The sequence below is a fragment of the Strongylocentrotus purpuratus genome, unplaced genomic scaffold, assembly GCF_000002235.5.
Source record: "Strongylocentrotus purpuratus isolate Spur 01 unplaced genomic scaffold, Spur_5.0 spur5_contig_869, whole genome shotgun sequence".
NCBI lineage: Eukaryota > Metazoa > Echinodermata > Echinoidea > Camarodonta > Strongylocentrotidae > Strongylocentrotus > Strongylocentrotus purpuratus.
In genome coordinates this window covers 353,030-375,488 of record NW_022145578.1, presented here as the reverse complement: position 1 = coordinate 375,488, position 22,459 = coordinate 353,030, and the positions used below count along the sequence as shown (strand labels likewise).

General features: G+C 40.2%; 1 protein-coding gene across 1 annotated transcript; it reads right to left on the bottom strand.

The window, feature by feature from the left end:
- Nucleotides 1–946: 946 nt before the first annotated feature.
- LOC594540 lies at nt 947–21,967 on the bottom strand. The gene is made up of 12 exons (XM_030976093.1): nt 21,820–21,967; nt 16,358–16,460; nt 14,676–14,825; nt 13,812–13,943; nt 12,852–12,923; nt 8,124–8,241; nt 7,214–7,496; nt 6,014–6,116; nt 4,743–5,008; nt 3,630–3,776; nt 2,713–2,826; nt 947–2,329 (listed from the first exon to the last, which is right to left on the bottom strand). Exons 1-12 carry the CDS (start codon nt 21,898–21,900, stop codon nt 1,124–1,126), a joined length of 2,775 nt encoding a protein of 924 aa, XP_030831953.1. The 5' UTR covers nt 21,901–21,967; the 3' UTR covers nt 947–1,123.
- Nucleotides 21,968–22,459: the final 492 nt, after the last annotated feature.

The following is a 22,459-nucleotide window of genomic DNA, read 5'->3' as shown; positions in this document are numbered from 1 at the left end:
TCTGCCCCCTCTCTCCCTTTCCCTCTCCCCCTCCCTCTGCCCCCTCTCTCATCCTCCCTCTGCCCCCTCTCTCATCCAGTTTCCTTTTCTTTCCTACCTCTCCCTTTCTGTTTATCTCTCCTTGTCTCCCTGCCCTTCCTTCACATTGCACTCTATGAAAACTGATCATAACTGAAACAAACTTAAAAGAGGTCATCACACAAATGCAGCTTATAAACTTTTATTATGCATTCTTACTTGCCTGCCACTCAAAACTGACAAGTGATAAGGCCATATTATCACTGACAAGTTCATACAATCTTATATAAATTAGAACATCTCTTATCTTAGATGCTTGTCGTTTCATATCATTATTGATCTTATTTTAAATGGTAATAAATAAACACGGTATATATCATGAAAACATGATAGCAGCCTCAATCATTCACAATATATGTTGAACAATCAATAATCTTAAAACTGTCCATAACACTGAAAAGTTTCCCTAGCACTAAAAAATCAGCAAATATTGGAGTCTTTACCCTGCAGTTGTAATGTTTATACATTTATTATATAATGTATGTTTCGTTTTACTTGTTTTGTAAATAGTCTATATGTATTTTGTAATGGAATAATAAAGTCCCTCTGAAGAGGTAAACAGAAGAAAAACATAATGTAGGAAACTAGACTGGGCAACTGAAAAACAAAATGACTTGCATCGGATGTGTTGGGGCGAAAGCTCTCAACACAGCAAAATAAATTTGTCAGGTTCATATTCAATCAAAAGCAATGCCTGGCCATGAAGGACAGAATTGAAGGTCAAGAACCAAAGGACAGTCTATCATCAACCTGTAGGTAGACTCTCCCAATTATGAATTCATGATTAAAGAGCTATTTTTGCATACATGGTGAGCCCTGTGACCTTTGACCTCGTGACCCCAGAACCTAATCAATTCATCGGCTCTGCAAAATACATACATGAACAAAGTTTGGCAGGAATCCATCAATTGGTTCTTCAGATAACGCGATCACGAGAACGGGACGTATGGACGTACAGACAGACAACCCAAAAACTTAATGCCTCCGGCTACTTTGTAGCCGAGGCATAAAAACAGAGAATACACATCCTACCAAACTAGTTATCTCACAAGGCACCTGCCCCTGGTGTGTTCGGCTTCACAGTCCTTGCGGAAGATAAAGAGACATTCAGTGATGCCTGCCCTGTTGAGTTCAAGAGATGGAGAGCCTCCGGAGACAAGAGCGTCTCTACGGAAACCCCTCCGACCAGAGGGATAGCGGATGGGATGCTCTCCTCGCCGCTACCTTGCATCATCCGGGTGCCATCGTCCACCTCTGTCACAACGATATCCCCCATGTTGGCTGGCGATGTTTGCTGGTTGCCACACAGGCTCTCGATGCTGATGGTGGTGGTTGGCCGGGTTGTACCCGAATCTGAAGAATGGCTGGCCAGATGGCCAAGACTCGATAGGTGTTGCTGGATAGTGCCTTGCAGGATGGTGGGAAGCTGTTGCTGCCGTGGTAGGACCAGGTTGCAAGCTTCGCTATCCTGGGTGGACAGAGGCATGACCACTTCTTGGAGTTGAACATTGACCTCCTCCACATTGACTGCATCTCCTCCTGCGATGGGGCCACCAGGGTGATGGAGAGTGATAGGAACCATGACATGAGAACTATCAGCTGCTTTAAGACGAGCCATGGACCCGCTTGCTGAGGTATTGACATAATGTGGCATATTACTGCTACCAGGTATACCGTGCCCATTGCTACTCAGCAACAAATTGGGTTGCAGGCTTGGAATAGTCTGTATGATGATCTGTGTCTGTTGTGAACCATCTTTCTGTGTCTTCTGCTGTTGCTGTGGTTGTTGTGGTGGTGGTTGTTGCGGTGGTGATGTCTGCAGCACCTGGGAGTTATTTGTTGCTGCAACTGCCGTGCTGTAGCTCGGGGGTTGACTGCTTCCACCACTCGGGCCCGGCTGCATCCCAAAGTTTATCAGCTGCTGCTGAATCTGCTGCGTCACCATCTGATTCTGCAGTTCTACAAGGATCTGCTGCAAGTTCTGCTGCAACAGCTTGGCATCGATGCCCTCTAGCCCTGCCACTGTAGCTGTCAGGGGATGTTGCTGTTGAAGTTGCTGCTGTTGTTGCTCTATAGTCATGCCTACAATAGTAGGCACATGCTGATTGGATGGCTGAGACTGTGTTGCCGTAGATTGGGCTTGCTGATTGGTAGATACAGGGGACTGTACATAGATACGGCCTTGCTGATCGGCTGTTAGAGGCTGCATCGTTAGAGTAGACGGATTCGTCCCTCTGTTTGTTGACATGTTCTGTAAATCAAACAAAAAGATTTAAAACCCATTACATACTGTGAATGATTGCAATATGTGTAATATCTTGTAGATTTAATCATACAAAATGCTAAATAGTAATAAAATAATAATAGTGTAAACTTATAGAGTGCACACACCGTCCAGGGACGCTCATAGCGCTAGCTCAGCAACAGTTCTCTTTGATACAAGTACAAGTAAAAAAAAAAATGTTTATTTGATAATAGAGTTAAATGATCCTTCTTATTTTTTTCTTCTGTCCCAACCTCCATATGTGCAAAATCGTGTATATTTTTCATACAATTATAATTTAAATCTAAAAAAATTACTAACATTTCTGAAAAGGATTCAAAGTTACAAAAAATATGAGGGTCGTTTCTCACCTGTGCTGTAGGATGGGCGGTAGCAGTATTGCTTGTACTTGACTTTGAGCTACCAGGCAAGTTTCCAGCTCGTATCTGACGTGTGACCTTCCTCTGCGCTTCAGCCAAGGCAGCCTAGGGAGACAAAAACAAGGCATTAATCTTCATTTGCCACACTCGACCCAGGTGAGGTAAATGGGTACCTGGTAGGAATTAATTCCTTGAAATGCTAGAGCGCTGTAATGGCAGCTAGGTTAAAGCCGGCCTGCCGGGGTAATAATAAACGCGCCTCGGAATAGAATTTTCTAGATAGACGGTGCTATAGAAATGCCTATTATTATTTTTATTACTAACTCAAGGAAATCCAACAAACACAAACAAATAAACAAGTGAAACAGCCTTCAGGTGCATATGGTCATAAAATCATAAAAAAATTCCCTTCAATACAGACTTCATGAACCATTTATATGTAGACTAGGTTTCACGGCATAATTATTGTGTCATGAATACTATACTATGCTTTTCTGTGGAAACAAGGTAAATAGTTATCTTTATCATCATAAATCTTAATTTACATGCTTCATTGCTTCCGCATCATAAATTTCTGTGTAGGCAAGTTGGATTACTTTGACGGTGTCTTAAAATTCTTGAGTTTACAGAATTTTTCAAATGTTCCCTTTTACATGCTTTCTCTTGATATTCTCAATAAATAAAGTATGTGATTTTTGTTTAAAGGCCGTCTGTACTAGTTTGGCCAGAAGGGATTAGACCACACAGAGTGGTCACTGACAGGTGGTTTCTCATCAACTCAGCTCTCAGTTAACATAAGAAAAGGAGGTTCATGAGGGACCAACAGGCACCGATTGGGGAAGTTTTCTATATAGAGGGAGCTAGTAGCTACAAGTAGTACAGTGGGGCTTTATGTCATTGCAACCAACCTGTTGTTTCAGTTGCCTGTTTTGCCTCAGCTGATGTTGTATTAATTGTTGCTCTACAAGTCTCTGCTGTTGTCTGACTTGTTGCTGCTGTTCCTCCAGTTGTTGCTGCAGTCTTTTCAACTGATCCTGTTGCTCTATCAGTTGTGCCTGCAAATTGAGGTATAATCATCGCAATGTATTGAAGGATTAAATACTACAAAGTTATAATGAAATAAATAAGATTGTGAATCATATTCCTGTTATATGTCTGGAAAAAAAAATCTTAAGTAGTCATTCATTCAGTATATAATAGCCATTATCACAACAGATACTTGTGTATGTTTAACTAAATCCACATTCATCTTTTAACTTACCGATGAAATTAGTAAATGTCATCCATTTCAATACACTTTCAATTTCTTAATCTAATAAGTACAGACCAATAGACAGCGCAACATTCAGAGTCACTTCCTTGAACTTATCCTAACTACTCTTGCAAGGACTAACTGAAATATACAAAACTAGACGTTGTGGCGTGCGCCTGTAATCCAGCTAAAAGTGGAAGTTACAAACTGATTCAGCCGAGGACGCAGGTTCGAAACTAAGTCACGTCTTTCGGATGGTGACGTTTAAAGGTTGGTCCCCAGACGTAAATAATCATATCTGATTGATACACGTCTGTAAAAACCCAATACACACACACACACAACGTGCATTGTCCCTCTTCATATCTTCCCTACAATATCTATGTGATACTACTACCAAAGTCATGAGAGAGACCTAAAATTATAGACAAACAAAAAGTTTGTTCTCATTTTTTTCTTTTCTATTCCTACAAGATACCTTTTCACCATCACAAGGGAGACATATATATTTTGTACAAAGTAGAAGATTATTTATAGAATTCACTTTATTTTCCTACAAAATACGAATCCTCAGTCATGAGAGGCCTAAAATGAAATTAATGACTTTACGTACAAACTGACAACATAGATTCTCTGTATTCCTGTTACAGTCAAACCTGTCTATAGCGACAGCCCAAGGAAAACACAAAGAGTGGTCTTTGTTGACAGGTGGTCACTAAAGCAGGTTTGACTGTATTTCCTTTTCTTCTGCTCCTGAGAGATAACTTACCACGGTCATTAGAGATCCCTGTGCTCCTGTCTGCCCAGCTCCAGCTTCCGCCGACCCCGCCCTGGAGCCCTGGAGCACCTCTCCATCCTCCCCGAGCAGACCCAAGGTCTTACTCCTGGGGTGGTTCTTCCAGTACTTCTTGAGGCCGTGCTGGGGCGGCTCCCGGTCCCCGCCCGTCTTGCACATCTGGTCCTTGACCCTGGCGATGGTCGTGATGCTGCTGCCTGTTACCATGGCGATGAAACGGGCGCAGTTGGATCCCTGACCTACAGTATAGAGTATAGAAGTCAGCTCTCATGGGGAATTGGACACCGTTCAGGTGTTTACCCAATAACAGGTGTCAATTACCAGGGTTAGCCTTCAGATTTATGACCATATGTAATGTTTCGCTTTTCCCTCACCCAAAGACTCTCCGAGAGACTAGGGGGTAGTTCTTGATGGGCCTACGGGATTGCTGTGTGTAGATTTGTACTCCAATTAATGGCATTTCCACCAAGTCTGGTGTCAACGAATTATGGCCTTCGGCATATGGAAACTTACGACTCACTCCCTTTAAGGTGAACTAAATTAACAAGTGCTTTGTCCACACACCATTCCAACACTCCTGGTAATTACTCGCCTCACCTACCATCCCAGTATAGCTTCCTGAGTGAGCTGCCAAAGGGATTACCCAACCAGGTACCAAGACTACATGACAAGATATTACAAGCATTTTCTATAAAATGGCTCTCACCACATCACTTAATAGTCACTATTTATAGTAACGATATCAGGCACCAACTACGACGCATTGACGTACTCACGGTGCAATGGAGGAGAAAAATAAAATCATAAAAATGCCCAGAACAACTTATAACATGCAAAGAGATTTGTGGAAAGAAATTTTAGCATATGATTGTTACAGAGTGCATTCAAGAGAGATAATTCCCCATTTATCATGAAATGCATTTTTATACAGGACACACAAAGTCTAAATCATTCTACAAGTGAATAATTTTAACAAGTCTTTCAAGCATTCTTGAAAACAAGAGATACATCAACAATCTGTAATTTCTGTATCAATTTGGCAAAATGCAAGAATTTGGTACAAAATGATCTGTTTCTGATCACAAGGCCTGTTAGAATTGATCAGAGGGCCTGAAAATCACCTAGAATGAGCTATTTTGTACACAAAAAAGGCCTAAACTATGGTCTGAAAATAAGTTGCCAGGGCCTGAAATCTGGCATCCCTGTGATCATGTACAGATATATGCTAAGATTTACTGCCATACCTGAAGGTGTGAGCATCTCAGCAAGAACTTTCCTAGCCTCCGTCTGCCCGGAGATTGCTCTGTCCCTCCACTGGTTCAGAAGCAGACTGTGTGTACGTGCCAACTAGAAAGAGAGAATTATGGAAATTCAAGAGCGGATACAACGGCAGTGTTATAATTGCAGTAGATCAAGCAACATGATTTCATGACATGTCTGACTTTAATACACCAGGTGAGTGTTTCACAAAGACTAAGATCGACTTTAAGTCGGACTTAACTATGGCAGGCCATTCATGCCACTGTTTGCTCTCACCATTTACAGGTATTGGTCTCTCAAGGGACGTACAAATCATGGTCATAAATCTACAAAATTTACATTTTTGATAATTCATTATTGAATGAAAAAAAAGTATCTAAAGATCATAATGGCGAAAGCAAACAGTGGCATAAACGGCCTGCCATAGTTAATTCCAACTTAAAGTTGATCTTAGTCTTTGTGAAACACTCCCCATGGTATCTGAACTTGACAAGGTTTTACCAATTAACCAAGTTTTCAGAGACTGGGGGTTCACCAAAAAGGGCACCAACATCACAGTATCTAAACTTAACATGGTACAAACAGGGGACGCGAAGGTTGTGGATCCTAGCCATATCATGCCACTTATGTCCTTTTAGGAAGACCTCTTTCCAGACGTTAGTAATACAGTGATTACAGTCAATCCTGTCTATATGCTAGGCCACCAAAGGGAACCAGAGAAAGTGGCCACTGTAGACAGATGGCCTTTCAAGACAGGTTCTACAACACTCATTTCCTTCTAGAGGGAGACAAAATGGTGCTCACTATAGAGAGGTGGCCACTAAGACACATTTTACTGCAGTTGGAAAACACATATTTTACTTCTGCTTCTATCCAAAGGGATATAAAACAAAATAGATGTTTGTTTGTATGTCCATACTATGCTTCTTTGAGCTTTAAAGCCCCATTGTACTACTTATAGCTCTTGCGCCCTCTATAGAGCAAACAGTGCCTAATCGGTGACCATTGGTTCCCCATGATCCTCTTTTTCTTATGTTAAATGAGAGCTGATTTGATGAGATAACTAGAGATAACCACCTGTCAGTGACCTTGTAGGGTGGTCTAATCCTTCCTGTAAACTAGTACAGATGGGCTTTAAAGATGCAAGTCTATGATTTGCTTTTTAAAGAAATGAGATCACCTACCAGCACACACTTCTCCAAGCAGCACGTTTGCTCAGATAGCTTCTCCACGTCCACAAGTTTGCCCAGTGCAGCCTGCCCCTTGGTTCGCTGCAGCCTCTGGGTGCGATTCTGGGGGTCCGTTTTCAAGCGCTTGTGCAGGAAGTTGTTGGAGTAGAGAAGGATACGCTGCGTTGCACGCTCGCACATCCGTAAGTCACCGCGAAGGATCTTCCTGTTTGCGAGCACAAAGTCCTCGTACTCCTTGGCTTTGCGATGACCGTTACCTAGACCAACCTTCCTTTGCCTGATTTTTTAAAAAGTCAATGATTTAAAAAAAAAAAATGATTTGGAAATTTAATGTAAGAAAGGAATTGGAATGTTTTCTCTTGGTAGTAGTAGTACGTAAATCCAAACAAAGCAAATGAGAAAAAGAAAAGATTGTTAGTTTGTTTTACCCGACTGCTACGAAAGCATTGCATACTTGTAAGTAACCAACCAGGGGACAGAGGGACTTAGTAACGAGGATTAATGCTATACCAAAGGGCACTAGCACATCCACTTGGTTTTAAACCCTGGACATCCTGGTTACAAGATTACTGCACTACCACTGAGCCATCACAGTTTTCTTTAAGAATTCTTTAACAAGGAGGAATGTACATGCAAACCATCATTGTGGATGTTTCATGGTATAGTGGTTTAGTCACTCGACTCTCAAACCAAGGGTTAAGGATTCAAATCCGAGCTCAGCACTACCATCCTTCGGCAAGATGTAAATCCACATTTGCCAATCTCCACACAGGTGTTACTGGGTACCTGGCAAAAAGATGGGGTAATAATAATTGCAGGGTCCATAGGTAAAACAGCATTGATGCTGATGAGGCTTCCCTGGCTACAAAAAAAATCATAATCATCATTATAGGAATGAACATACCCTTTGCCTTTGCTCAGAACCTCTTCTCGATTGTAGAACTTCTTCTCCCTGAGACGTTTGGCATCTTTAAGAATGCTCAGCAGCTGAATGGCTCGCTTCTTGGATTCTTCTCTGTCACCTGATTAATGAGAGTGTCGAGTTCTGGTTACAGGTGAAAAATCATTTTAGAGCGTCCCCATTTTTGTATACCTATGAGATCTATGGGGAAGAAAATCTCACCATGCTATAGATAGGATATTGTTATTGATCCTCAGAAAGGTGGTGGTTGTTATTTTTATTTTACCTGGCTGCTAAGAAAGCACAAATGCTTGTAAGTAAGCAACCAGACGGCCGACAGCTTTAGGTCCTCTCTGAGGAACCTGGTAATGAGGATTAATGCCTTACCAAAGGGCACTACCGCATTCCCTTGGTTTCGAATCCGGGTCACCGGATTACGTGACCACTGCTCTACCGACAGCTATCGTGCCTCCTCAGTTAGGTATAAAGATCTACTAAGTCATATATTTGAGAAAAAATATATTTTAGTCAATTTGTGTTTAGGAACATCCAAACAAATGGATGAGTTGTCCGACACTACATCAGGGTGACATCAACGATTTGCAAATTTGAAAACTCTCACATGATCACTTATTGCACCTTTTTACAATTCACAACTTTATTATACACTTTTGTTAGTTATTACATACAGTAAATATTGTTGCTTTGAAAGAAATCAACTGCATGATGAATAGTTTTAAATCACAGCGAGCCAGTTTATCTCAAAATGCAATTCAAGGATTCAAGTTCTATTGCCCATACAACATACAAAAATCCAACTCCCATTGGTATTCAAAACAACAGTGAATCACTGCCATAGCTAGCATTCGAAAGATTAATGGAGCTAGATATAATTCCCCCTCCCATTCCCCCAATAGGCATTGTATGAGGAAGGGGACAATTTTGAGCTCCACAAACTAACTTTGAGCACACTAACACATGTGCGGATCACAACTATCTTTACTCTACGAGCTATGATCGCTATCATAGCATATTGATAGAGATAGTTGCGACACACGGTCAAAGGTGAATTCATGGAGCTCAAAGTACTTCCTTCTCACATACAACCTCTAAGGGAGGGAACTATTTTGAATGCCCCATGACTTTGACCTGTGGAAGAGCGGGACTTGATATTGATATATTAAAATCTTTCTCTACTCTACGAGGTACAATCTCTACTGTGCAGCACCCTCATTGTTATCAGAATTCAAGATTGGCGTTAAAGTGACTCGGTAACATTGCCTCAGATTCTGAAACAAAATCCTGGATTTAGCTCATGCTGCAATGATAATTATAAACCTTTAGGTCAAGTCAGGGACCCATGACTTTTACAAACCGATTGCCTGTCTGATTATCAAGATACATGTATTTATGATTTGAAATTGAAACCAAATTTTGCATTTTCTTTTCTTTTTATAACACTACAGTCTATTGGGGAAAACGAGTATGGTAAAACCGGTCACTCAAAGATTTTTACTTTTTTTTTAGGGCTTCAATATTACACCATATCACAGACACTGATAATACGTAGGGCCATGCATCTCAGATCAGATTTAACATTGTTAAATGATGCCTTTAATGTTCATCCTGCAAGTGGATTCTTTCCAGGGCTCAAATTAATTTTTTGTCCACGGGGGCTCTTCCCCCCAAAAAAGAGCCCCCCGTGAGCCTTCTCACGGGGGCTCTTTTAGTACTGACGGGGGCTCTTTTTTATACAAATATCCATTGAATTGGTACCTACGATACTCCTCAATTAATTGCTATTTCATCATCATCAATCAGCATTTTCCCTCTTACAAATTTACAAGCTACATAGCTGTTACTGGCCTGTGTATATAATATATACGCATACAACACTGATCTTTATGATGTCTTTAACGTGACATATCTTCTTCTCCCCTTGTAAACGAGAAAGAAAACAAGGTCATTAAAAGGGATTAAGCGACAAATAATGATTGTGATTCAAATTGATGCGAATATTTGTTTGAATAAGCACTGCTATTCACCCGAATCTTCTTTGCAAAAACAACTTTTACAAATCTCAGCCATGCTTACTGAGTTGAGACGTTCCATTCAATGTAAAATACTCATTAAAGAATACACTTCTCCTAATCTGAAAGAGATCTTACAACACAGTGGCAGATTTGCATGGCTGAGATTTGTAAAAGTCGTTTTTACAAAGAAGATTCTGGCTTATTCAAAAAAATCCTTGCATCAATTTGAATCACAATGAATATTTGTCGCATGATCCTTTTATTAAATAACCTTGTTTTCTTTTTTGTTTGCAGGGGGAAAGGAAGCTATGTCACGTTAAGAAATCCTAAAGATCAGTTGTATTATGCGTATATACATTATGATACCAGAACAAATGTTGATTATCAGAATGTCATTTTGGAATACCTCTATACAAATACCACATTGTCTTTAGCCCGTATCAGTATTAGTATGATCCAATATAAAGCTATTATTCTTTATTAATTAATTCAGTATAATGCTTTTCCTCAAAAATAGTTTTGCTATTTTGTTAGGGTTGAGACGCTAAGAAATGGTTTCAAATGTACATTACACGAACCCTCATCCATGCTTTCTGAGTTGTGACGTTCCATTCAATGTAAAATACTCATTATAGAAGACACTTCTCCTAATCTGAAAGTGATCTTACAACACAGTGGCAGATTTGCATGGCTGAGATTTGTAAAAGTCGTTTTTACAAAGAAGATTCTGGCTTATTCAAAAAAATCCTTGCATCAATTTGAATCACAATGAATATTTGTCGCATGATCCTTTTATTAAATAACCTTGTTTTCTTTTTTGTTTGCAGGGGGAAAAGAAGCTATGTCACGTTAAGGATCGTAAAGATCAGTTGTATGTTGCGTATATACATTATGATACCAGAACAAATGTTGATTATCAGAATGTCATTTTGGAATACCTCTATACAAATACCACATTGTCTTTAGCCCGTATCAGTATTAGTATGATCCAATATAAAGCTATTATTCTTTATTAATTAATTCAGTATAATGCTTTTCCTCAAAAATAGTTTTGCTATTTTGTTAGGGTTGAGACGCTAAGAAATGGTTTCAAATGTACATTACACGAACCCTCATCCATGCTTTCTGAGTTGTGACGTTCCATTCAATGTAAAATACTCATTATAGAAGACACTTCTCCTAATCTGAAAGTGATCTTACAACACAGTGGCAGATTTGCATGGCTGAGATTTGTAAAAGTCGTTTTTACAAAGAAGATTCTGGTGAAAAGCATTGCTTATTCAAAAAAAAATTCCTTGCATCAATTTGAATCACAATGATTATTTGTCACATGATCCTTTTATTAAATAACCTTTTTTCTTTTTTGTTTGCAGGGGGAGAAGAAGCTATGTCACGTTAAGAAATCATAAAGATCAGTTGTATTATGCGTATATACATATGATACCAGAAAAAATGTTGATTATCAGAATGTCATTTTGAAATACCTCTATACAAATACCACATTGTCTTTAGCCCGTATCAGTATTAGTATGATCCAATATAAAGCTATTAATCTTTATTTAATTCAGTATAATGCTTTTCCTTAAAAATAGTTTTGCTATTTTGTTAGGGTTGAGACGCTAAGAAATGGTTTCAAATGTACATTACACGAACCCTGAACCATTGCAAAATGATGGTGGTTCTCTCTCTCTCTCTCACTCTCTCTCTCTCTCTCTCTTTATTTTAAACATGCATTATCAACTACATATAAAGCAGCAACCAAAAACTTAGGGTTATCTGAGATAGGTGAAAGTAAGAGTTAAAAAGAAAGTCATGCTAAAACGGCGCTTCACTTCCCCCCCCAAAAAAATAAAATAGATTAGTAGTCCTCCTCTCCAGCATCTCTCTCCCACCCCCCCCCCCCCCCCGCTTTAATGTCACATTTTCACTTGGCAGTCCAAGGGGGCCGGGAGGAGGGGGTTAAACCCCCTAACCCCCCCCCCCCCTAGATCTGCCCATGTTACCATATCATTCCACGACATCTTGGTCTTCCGCTTCTTCTCAATACGGACTTTTAGATTTGCGTGGACGTGGACGTGTTACGTCCTTTTAAGGCACTGGCAGCCACACGTCACGTCCTTTTAAGCACTGGCACTGCCTTAAAAGGAGGTCACACGTTGCAGTCCACGTTCTCATCGTGCAAATCTAAAAGTCCCTAATATTGATTTACTGGTCGAGTTTCATTATTTGCTGGTCATTTGAAATCACCAGATTTCAGTGGGTTAACGCTTTCACAAGAAAAACTTCTCCATGACCATGTTTCTGCCCTTGCGCGATCGCCTCCAGCTCCAGCAGACATGGCGCGGCAGCGTGCACACGTACCGCTACTAATGGCGCAGTAGGCCTATAACCACTGATGACGGCAGCACTGCACTGCGAGCTGAATCGGAAATAACTAGGCCTACTCATAAAACAAGAAATCTTGCACGCTAATCTAAGTTCCATTTCATTGGTTTAAGGTTTGAAAATTGAAACTCAATATTGTGTTAAAGTTATAACAGAAAAGATAATCTTTATATTATAATTCCACGGGGGCAATTTTTAATTTTGCAATCGCCCCCGTGAGCAACCTGACGGGGGCGATTATGTAGCTCACGGGGGCGAATCGCCCACCGCCCCCATGTATTTTGAGCGCTGATTCTTTCTGCTAGGTACGTACCTTCTCCAATGATGAACTTTTGAATGCAACCACAGGGTTTGGTGTTGTAAACTGGACACGTCAATTTTTCAGCTGCAATCAAATGAAAAGAATCATAATAACAACGACAATAATAAATGGTATCTATAAGACAAACAAGGAGAAAAAATAGAGGTGAAAATAAGAGCGTCATATTCTCAAGTTAAGAATTGCTAAAAAAGATTACATGTATAATGTAGTTCAAGAAGGGCAACATGAATAGGGGTAAATGAATAACATGTAATGGCATTCTAATGACGGAACTACTTTTCTTCAAGAAAAGCAAGTATACATGTATATTCCTAAATGTATGCAGTGTATATCATTTCATAGCAAAAAAACAGACTGAATATATTCTTTTACTTTCACAATGTGCCGCACAGATAAAGCAAAGCAAGGCTAAAGTCAGGAATGCCTTTTTCTTGAAATACAATGTACATGTCATTTTAACATTTTTTTCTCTTCTCACCTATTCATGCCCTTCTCACAGGCATGCAACAATTTTATGTACTGCAAATGCACTGAAAAGTGTGAGACAAGAAAATGTATCGCACTGAATGGGTTAAAGTGACTCGGTAACATCGCCTCAGATTCGGAAACAAAATCCTGGATTTAGCTTATGCTGCAATCAAAATTATAAACCTTTAGATCATCAGGAACCCCATGACTTTTACAATCTGATCGCCTCTCTGATTATCAAGATATTTATGATTGGAAATCGAAATTTCATTTTTTTGTTTTTTATTACACTAGTCTATTGGGGAAAACGAGCATGGTAAAACCGGTCACTCAAAGATGCTTAATTTTTAAGGCACTTCATGATCATGTTGAAGCGCAATTTTTTTAGGGCTTCGATATTACACCATATCACAGACACTGATAAAACGTAGGGGCGTGAATCTCAGATTTAACATTGTTAAACGATGCCTTTAAAGAACATACCGTCTGGCTCCCCAAGCCCTTCGACCAACGAAGCTGCAAAGTGTTGTGCGCTCTCATAGTAACGCTGCTTGTCCTCCACCGACGGGGGCGGGTCACGAGGGGGCGCCCTACTCTTTCTCTCCATTTTAATGCCTAGACAGACAAAAGGGAAAATGTGAGAAGAAAAATAGAGAATAGTTATAAAAAATTATAAGATGAAGACGTGGATCCTAATAAAATGATTGGTTGAAAGCTTACACGTAACCAGGCATTTATTTTTCCCAGCACCTAATTTGGATAATGACCTGTCATTATCAAAAGCATGTTATTAAACATCATTTTATAAAACAAATAAAACATAATCTTATATACCAAATAATACACATAATTTTGTTCGGGCATTAGTAAAATTACTTATGCCCTCACTGATGTGTATTATTTGTATACTGCAAATGGTTCCACAAATTCTAAACGTACTGCATGACTTGTTTATATTTACATGTATTGAACTAGGAATGTTGTACCACTGCTGCTGCTGCTACTACCACTGCCACCAATACTACTACCATCACCAGTACTACTACTACTACTACTACAGTACATGTAATAATAATAATTTTCTATTCATGTATATTACATTATCATATCACATTATGATGCACTTTTATTACCCCAGCTTGAGCTCCAGCAAAACAAGTGCTCATGTTTTATTTTTTTCTTCAGAACATACACGTACTTGAACAAGGTGGTGTACTCTAAATTTCATCATTTACCCTCAAGGTACATTTAGTATTAAAGTTAAAAAACCGACATTACTGTAAATGAAGAAGATGAGGAAGAGAAGGCTGACAAGCAAACAAACTTGAGAGTAATTGATTTTCTTACCACATGCATTGCAGAGAGTCAGGAGTTTCTGGCTCTCCTGATCTACCACATAACGAGGCGTTGCCTTGCCCTTGGAACTCTGACCGGGTTTACGTCGAAGTGGATTCACAACAAATCGAGAACCGCAGCTGTCACAACAAAAGGGTTTACCTAGATGGTATGAAGAACAAAAAACTTTACTTTACAAAGATTTTTAGTCTCACACTAGAATTGCAGCTAAATCAATTCATACTGCAACAATCATTTTGAAGACAAAAAAAGAAGATTCTTCACTAGACGATTGAACCTACTGCAATACGATGTTCAACAATAGACGGCAACCTTCCTCCCGCACTGCGCAAGTCAGCACATGTGCAGATACTGGGCAAGAAGATAAGACAAGCTTTCTTCCGGCTTCCAATCCCTTCCATAGAGAATGCACAGCAGTGTCATTTTCAACTAATTCCTTTTTTTACTAAATTATTATTGGAACTCCCCCAATGATTTGATGAGATCTATGTAGGCACCATCATAATCTTTTACTTATAGTTTGTCGGTTCTGAAACTATTTGTAATTTCTATCGGACTTTCCAGTTCTTGACCCATTGTATTTGTATGGAAACCAAAAGTGCCTTTGCCAAATATACACATGGCCAATGTTGCCCTCAATGGCTAAATACCATAGTTGCGGTACATGAAGCAAGAACTATTACCTTGGTCATGAAACTTCTAAAGTAAGTGCTTGTAATCTCTCTGTGTAAGTCTGCTTCATTTTCTAAAGCCTGAATTATTTTCCTTTAAATCCAAAACTCTGGATTATAACTCAAGTCTTATTCTTAATGTCTCTCTTCCCAATGTTTTTTAAAGCAGGATGAAGGGGGAGAAGACTCTGTGTAATATTACATTTTCAAGCTTCAGATCTCTACATGTGTGTGTAGTCTTATGTATCCTTTTCTATATGCAGTTCTTCAGGGGAGTGTTTCACAAAGACTAAGATCGACTTTAAGATGGACTTAAATATGACAGGCCATTCATGTCACTTGTTGCTCTCATCATTGGTCTCTCAATTATGATCTTTAGATGAAATTTTTTCCTTCAATAAGGAACTATCAAAAAAGCTAAATTCTGTAGATGTGTGACCATGATTTGTACGTCCCTTGAGAGACCATTGCCAGTAAATGGTGAGAGCAAACAGTGACATGAACGTCCTGCTATAGTTAAACCCAACTTAAAGTCAATCTTAGTCTTTTTTTTTTTTTAGTTTCGATTTATGGCGCTATGCCTGGCAATGTCGCATATGTTTTCTATGTTTTCTATAACAAATGGTGTACCACAAGGTTCTATCCTAGGTACTCCATTATTAGAAAGATAGAGGATGCTATTCATATCATGCATGACTATTGATGTTTGGCATAGAACACAGAGCTTCTGCTAGGTGATGTGAAGAGGCTGGTGTGGGACACTTGGTATCATGAAGCCTTAGACTGTTGTTACTATTATTTGTGACAAGTTCACAACTTCTACTGCACCTCGATGTAAAATGAAGGTCCTTCCCCGCGTGGGTTTTCGGCAACAAAACAACAACAACAACAACAAAACAAAAACGAAAAATAGGGGTGCGCCTTATACACAGGTGCGCCTTATACACGGAGATTTACGGTATCTCTCACTCTCTCTCTTTTTCTCCTCTTTACTGAATTTACCTGTTGCGTTTTTCACCTTCTTTGGTTTTGGCTGTGGAGAGGTGTCTGTTTCTCTATCTGCACGAGTGATTTTCTTTCTCTTCCTGGTACCCTTTCTCCCAACCTACGATAAAATTAAAAACGAGAAATTATGAAACATAACCTAGTACATGTGTGAGTGCTTTTACACATTCATACACAGCTAGACCGAAAGCTTCAGCCTCTGATATTGACGGTTGTTCCACTGAGACTACTGTACGTCTGGCTCCACTGAACGCCTCTACATATATATACAGAGACTGAGGTACAGTACATCGTATGGGGTAGTGAGAGGAGGGAATGGGTCGGTTCGGCTGAACAGAGATGAATGAGATGCTACAAGGTTTTTTACCCTTTACGTCTTCATCATATCTACTTTAGCTTATACATGAATATATATTACATTAATTGAAAAAATTAATGATATAAAATTATGTGTATGGGGAAGGTTGACAAAGTTCAGTTTTATTTAAGAATCCCCCCATACCAGACGGTTACAAACATGTACATGTATATCCTCCTACTCCTTAAGCCTATTCCACTTTCTGTTCAGACTGGCTTTTACCAAAGTGGGCTAAAGTTGGCTAACCCTGCAATTGCAGTGCCAAGCAAATGAATGAGAACTGAAACAACAAATAGTCCGGTACTACGCAATGGAGCATATCGCAGCTGGCCAGATGCGAAGTATGTCCAATCATAACAGCGCTCAAAATACACGGGGGCGGTGGGCGATTCGCCCCCGTGAGCTACAAAATCGCCCCCGTCAGGTTGCTCACGTTGGCGATTGCAAAATTAAAAATCGCCCCGGTGGAATTATAAAATAAAGATAATCTTTTCTGTTATAACTTTAACACAATATTGAGTTTCAATTTTCAAACCTTAAACCAATGAAATGGAACTAAGATTAGCGTGCAAGATTTCTCGTTTTATGAGTAGGCCTATTATTACCGATTCAGCTCGCAGTGCAGTGCCGCCGTCAGCAGTGGTTATAGGCCTACTGCGCCGTTAGTAGCGGTGCGTGTGCACGCTGCTGCGCCATGTCTGCTGGAGCTGGAGGCGATCGGGCAAGGGCAGAAACATGGTCATGGCCTGGAGAAGTTTTTCGTTGGCAGCAAATAATGAACCTCGACCAGTAAATCAATATTAGGGACTTTTAGATTTGCACGATGAGAACGTGGACTGCAACGTGTGACCTCCTTTTAAGGCACTGCCAGTGCTTAAAAGGACGTCACATGTGATTGCCAGTGCCTTAAAAGGACGTAACACGTCCACGTCCACGTCCACGCAAATCTAAAAGTCCCTTTTGAGGAGAAGAGGAAGACCAAAATGTCGTGGAATCAGGGGCGGCGGTTTCTGTTAATGACCGGGGGGGACGGAATGCGAGGATTGTTATGCCCCCAAAATCCCCCAAAATGTCATTTTACCTCGTGTATATCCAATTTTAAATTAGGCCTAGGCTATAATACATTGGTTCCACTTACTTACTTGATTGAAATAATCCGTTTAATGGTCCCTTTTAAGGAAATTATGGGTCAAAATCGACATCCATGTTGAAAATCTTGCAAGCCGTGTTAAACTCTCGCTGCCGTCAATCTCATCCCTTCTAGTCTACGCCGAAGGCAAAATGATTATGAAGGAAAAACTGTGCGCCATCTACACGTTCGTAATGGCGTTATCACAGTTTTTCCTTCATAATCATTTTGCCTTCGGTATTATGTATTATAGCCTAGGCCTAATTTAAAATTGGATATAGAGGTAAAACGACATTTTGGTGGATTTTGGGGGCATAACAATACGGCCGTGGCAAGTTTGTCATGTTTGTGGGAGGGGCCTAACGGCTAAAATCTAGCCGTGATATCTTCAACATACGATGGTATAGGCGATCGTTCAGTCTCTATAACCGGAGGTCTAGTGGAGCCAGACGTAGTCTCAGTGGAACAACCGACGATTTATAGAGACTGAAGCTTTCGGTCTAGCCTACTGTCTACTTTCGGGCGATATAATGTCGTATTGCCCTGAAGGCAGTCAATATCACTTAATTATTACCTAGCCCTTAATTTTTTCTTAACGCTAGAAATATTACATGTAAGATCTACTGACAACAGTGAGTGACTTAGACCGAATTTTCCGTCTCTTTCGTTCGTTAGCCTCTTATTGGGGTAGGGTCGGCCGGCTCTCTCTCCGAAGGCAAAATGATTATGAAGGAAAAACTGTGATAACGCCATTACGAACGTGTAGATGGCGCACAGTTTTTCCTTCATAATCATTTTGCCTTCGGCGTAGACTAGAAGGGGTGAGATTGATTTAGATGACTCCGGCAGCGAGAGTTTAACACGGCTTGCAAGATTTTCAACATGGATGTCGATTTTGACCCATAATTTCCTTAAAAGGGACAATTAAACGGATTATTTCAATCAAGTTAGTAAGTGGAACCGATGTATTATAGCCTAGGCCTAATTTACATTTTTTTTTATTATACACGAGGTAAAATGACATTTTGGGGGATTTAGGGGGCAATTGCAAAACGCTACGACCTGAAATGGCCGTGGCGTTATTCAAGTAGGGAGGCCAATGCCCAAATCTAACTTTTTAATTACTAATTTGTTTATACTAAAACTAAGATTAAAAGAAAGCATTTACTTTCACTAAGAAAATCCACCCATCTGCCGACTCCAGAAGTTCCATCAAATAGGAGATATCCAGCTAGTTCCTATGAGGTTCCTTCTACGCCTTTCCGTACGTAAGAGCCTTGAAACAATTATATTTCATGTCGCAAAGTTACGTTCATAATTAGACAGGCCCGAGGGACAAAGTTCACGATGAAGTTTAAAACTTCGCGCGAAAGTGCAATCACTCAACAGCGGCTAGCCTTGAATCGGTCGCACACGTACACACCTTCTTCTTCTTTAGTTGATCCCACCACCGACACAGGCAAGCCCCGATGCAGGCTGAAGTCCAGCCATCAATGTGCGAACGATTACATCTTCTACTACTACGAGCCGAAGACGATGGTTCAAAAATGAAGAATAGAAATATATATAATTCATTGATATTTACCTTAGATGTGCATTCCAATAATTTGATTTCCTCATGAGTATTCCTTATTATCAACGATCGAGAAGTTACGAGGTCCAATTAACATCCATCTTGCAGCAAACACAATCATAGCGCACATCCATGCATGCAACGTACGTGTACTAATATTTCTCTCACTCTCTCTCTCTCTCTCTCTCCCTTTCGCTATACGTAACATACACACTCACTAACCATGTATCATACAACACACACCTTCAAATCATGGCTTTCATTTCAATTCTCAATTGGAGTATAGACTGCTCACGTAGACTTTTTTTTTTTTACTGAAATATCTTTTTTAACACTTCTCATACATTACTGCACGACACTCGTATCTAGTGCTGTGAGAATAAGGTACTAGGGTCTATAAATAAGACTACGCTTTGCGCACGATCTGACCGGAGCTCAGATTATGTCGCAATACCCTTTATTTTTGGCGCGAACAATGACGTCACTGTTCACTGTTTTCCTTCTCATTTTGAGATGGATGTAGCTATAGGGCTCAAACCAACGCACGATTGACAGAAACATCGTACTCTATCTACTTTCGAATGTTCAGTTTGTAAAAATCTGTATTTAAAAAGATATAATCTTTTTTCTTTATATTTTCTAGTTGTAAGAAGTGGCAATTGTGAACATCTGAAATGTTGATCTCTATCAAAAGTTCTTTACTCAAAACGGATCCCATATTTTTAGGGTCTACCTTCTGCCAATGAGAAGGTTTTTAGTGAGCAAACCTCTACGCCCTCTAGGATTTTCTTAGTCGGTGGTGCGAGTGCGTCAAGGTCGTCTGCAACCACAATTATTGGATTAAAAAACGTCAAAATCTGCAAGATTGTCAACAAATGGTGAAAGACTGTTACAGATCCGTGATTATAGGTATGTTGTGAAATGTATAATTGTATTTTCTTTTCTTATTTTCTTCAATTTTTATTTTTACATCATTTTTTTCCCTTAGCTAATTTTTTGAAGTGGGCGACGAGCGCACAAATCGTAAGTGTAGAACTGTCTGATCGCGCACCCAATGTTGTGTGCTAAAACCCTTCCCATAGAGATTGTACGCTTCCCTATGTGGTCTACGTGCATTGCGCGACCATCCAAAATTGGTCAATGATTTTATGAAAAAATTTGAAATTCAAACCTTTATAACAAATGATCCTGAAGGTGAAACTCAATAAATGAGGTGTCATATGAAAGAGCAGGTTTTTCTCCATATTACCCATCGGGGGCCACCCCCAGAATTCTAAAAATATCTTGGTCAAAACAGCGATTGAAATGTTGTTTGCATCCTAGCTCCAAAATTTGCCACTTTCCTGAGCTGCCGCCCCGCGGCTTAAGCAGGGCTAGACGTAAGGATAATATCCAGATGCTTTTTTTTTCGCTAGCCCCAAGGGATCATTTGTTATAACAGTTTGATAATACCCTTCCCACATTTTTGGAATCAGCTAATTAGGGAGGCGTGAGCTCCGCTCAGTCCAAACCATGGTTACATCGCGTAACATGTGCGCTTATAGTGAATGAAAGTAGGGGTGGCCGTTCCCGCCATAGAACCCGGAAGTGAATACACGTTGTAGTCAATGGCAATATCGCGGAGACAGTCTCCGCGATATTGCCATTGACTACAACGTGTATTCACTTCCGGGTTCTATAGCGGGAACGGCCACCCATACTAGTCAATGGCACATATCGCGGAGACAGCGTGGCTCAAGCTTGCAAGTCGCGCATTGGCTGAGCAACTTGCGTACGATATGCATACGCTTGCATATCGCGCGATACAGCTGTTTGGCTAAATTTAGCAAAACAACATAACTCTGCGTGTACGTCTTTTTCGTCGATTCTGAGCAAAATGCTATGAATATTTCAGCATTTTGAAGGGGCTGTATCTTTTGATAGAAACATCGGCGAGACTTGAAATTTGAAATGTATTATTCTGATTACATTTTAATTCAAATATCAAACAAAAATGGTGAAAAACGATCCCAAATTGAAAATTGAAAAATCGTTCAGACACCCTAGACTAGAAGCCTTACGCCAGGGCATTGGCCTCCCTAATTCAAGGGAATGTGTATAGACGGTTTCCGTCTCCAAAGAGAGAGCCGGCCGACCCTACCCCAATAAGAGGCTAACGAACGAAAGAGACGGAAAATTCGGTCTATGAGTGACTAAGCTACATGTAAGTTAGCTGGTTCCCATACTACCATCCCATATCCATCACGACCGTGCCGCACCAAACACGTACCGCCACAACTCAGGCGTTGTGGAGGAGCGACGCGCGGTGGACCAGGCCCTAAACAATATCGAGTGGAAGTAGACGAAATGCAATGACAAATAATAAACATAACGCACGTTAAGAATTGTTAAGTATTTACCATAGATTCTATAGAAGTTGATGAACATCCTCCTGCTTCTTGTAGGGTTTCCATTCCAATAGTTTCCAATAGTTTCTCCATGATCCGAGACTCCGAACGATGGCGATGCACCGACAGTAGTCGGAGAATTAGTATTCTGTCGACAATATAATATCCGAAGTAAACAATTTGTATGTACGGTATCTGATCCAGCCCGGATATATCGGATCTAATATCTCCCCTGAAAATCTCTTTTTTTTCTCTCTTTTGTTGCTGATGACTGATGACAACATAGCCTATTTTTGTAGGGCAAGTGCTCAATGCGTTACATCATTCGTCATTTCGTGCACATTGGCGGATGAAAGGGGAGGCTTAGGGATTGCGGGGCGGTACCCCCTCGCCCCCCCCCACCATACATAAAATAGGCCTAAATTCTTTTTGGCATACGTATGTGCTATGCACATGGCAGAACTTTTTAATACTAGAAGCCCGGCTAGAAGCACTTCTCAGTTGAAGAATTTAGCGAGATTTTCCCGCCTTATTATGTTGAAATTTAATCAAAAAACAGAGAAAGAAGATAGTTCAAGCAGTTCAAGAAGTACAATTAGAGCTGAACCTACACGTACTCGTAGCGGTAGGATAGTGAAACAGCCTACTTTGT

Excerpts from the sequence above, each read along its gene's own strand:
- LOC594540 (XM_030976093.1), bottom strand. The coding sequence starts at position 21,900 with ATGGAGAAACTATTGGAAACTATTGGAATGGAAACCCTACAAGAAGCA. Across the intron at positions 16,461-21,819 it reads CAACTTCTATAGAATCTATG|GTTGGGAGAAAGGGTACCAG; the intron begins GTAAATACTTAA and ends ATTTTATCGTAG. Across the intron at positions 2,827-3,629 it reads ACAGGCAACTGAAACAACAG|GCTGCCTTGGCTGAAGCGCA; the intron begins GTTGGTTGCAAT and ends TTGTCTCCCTAG.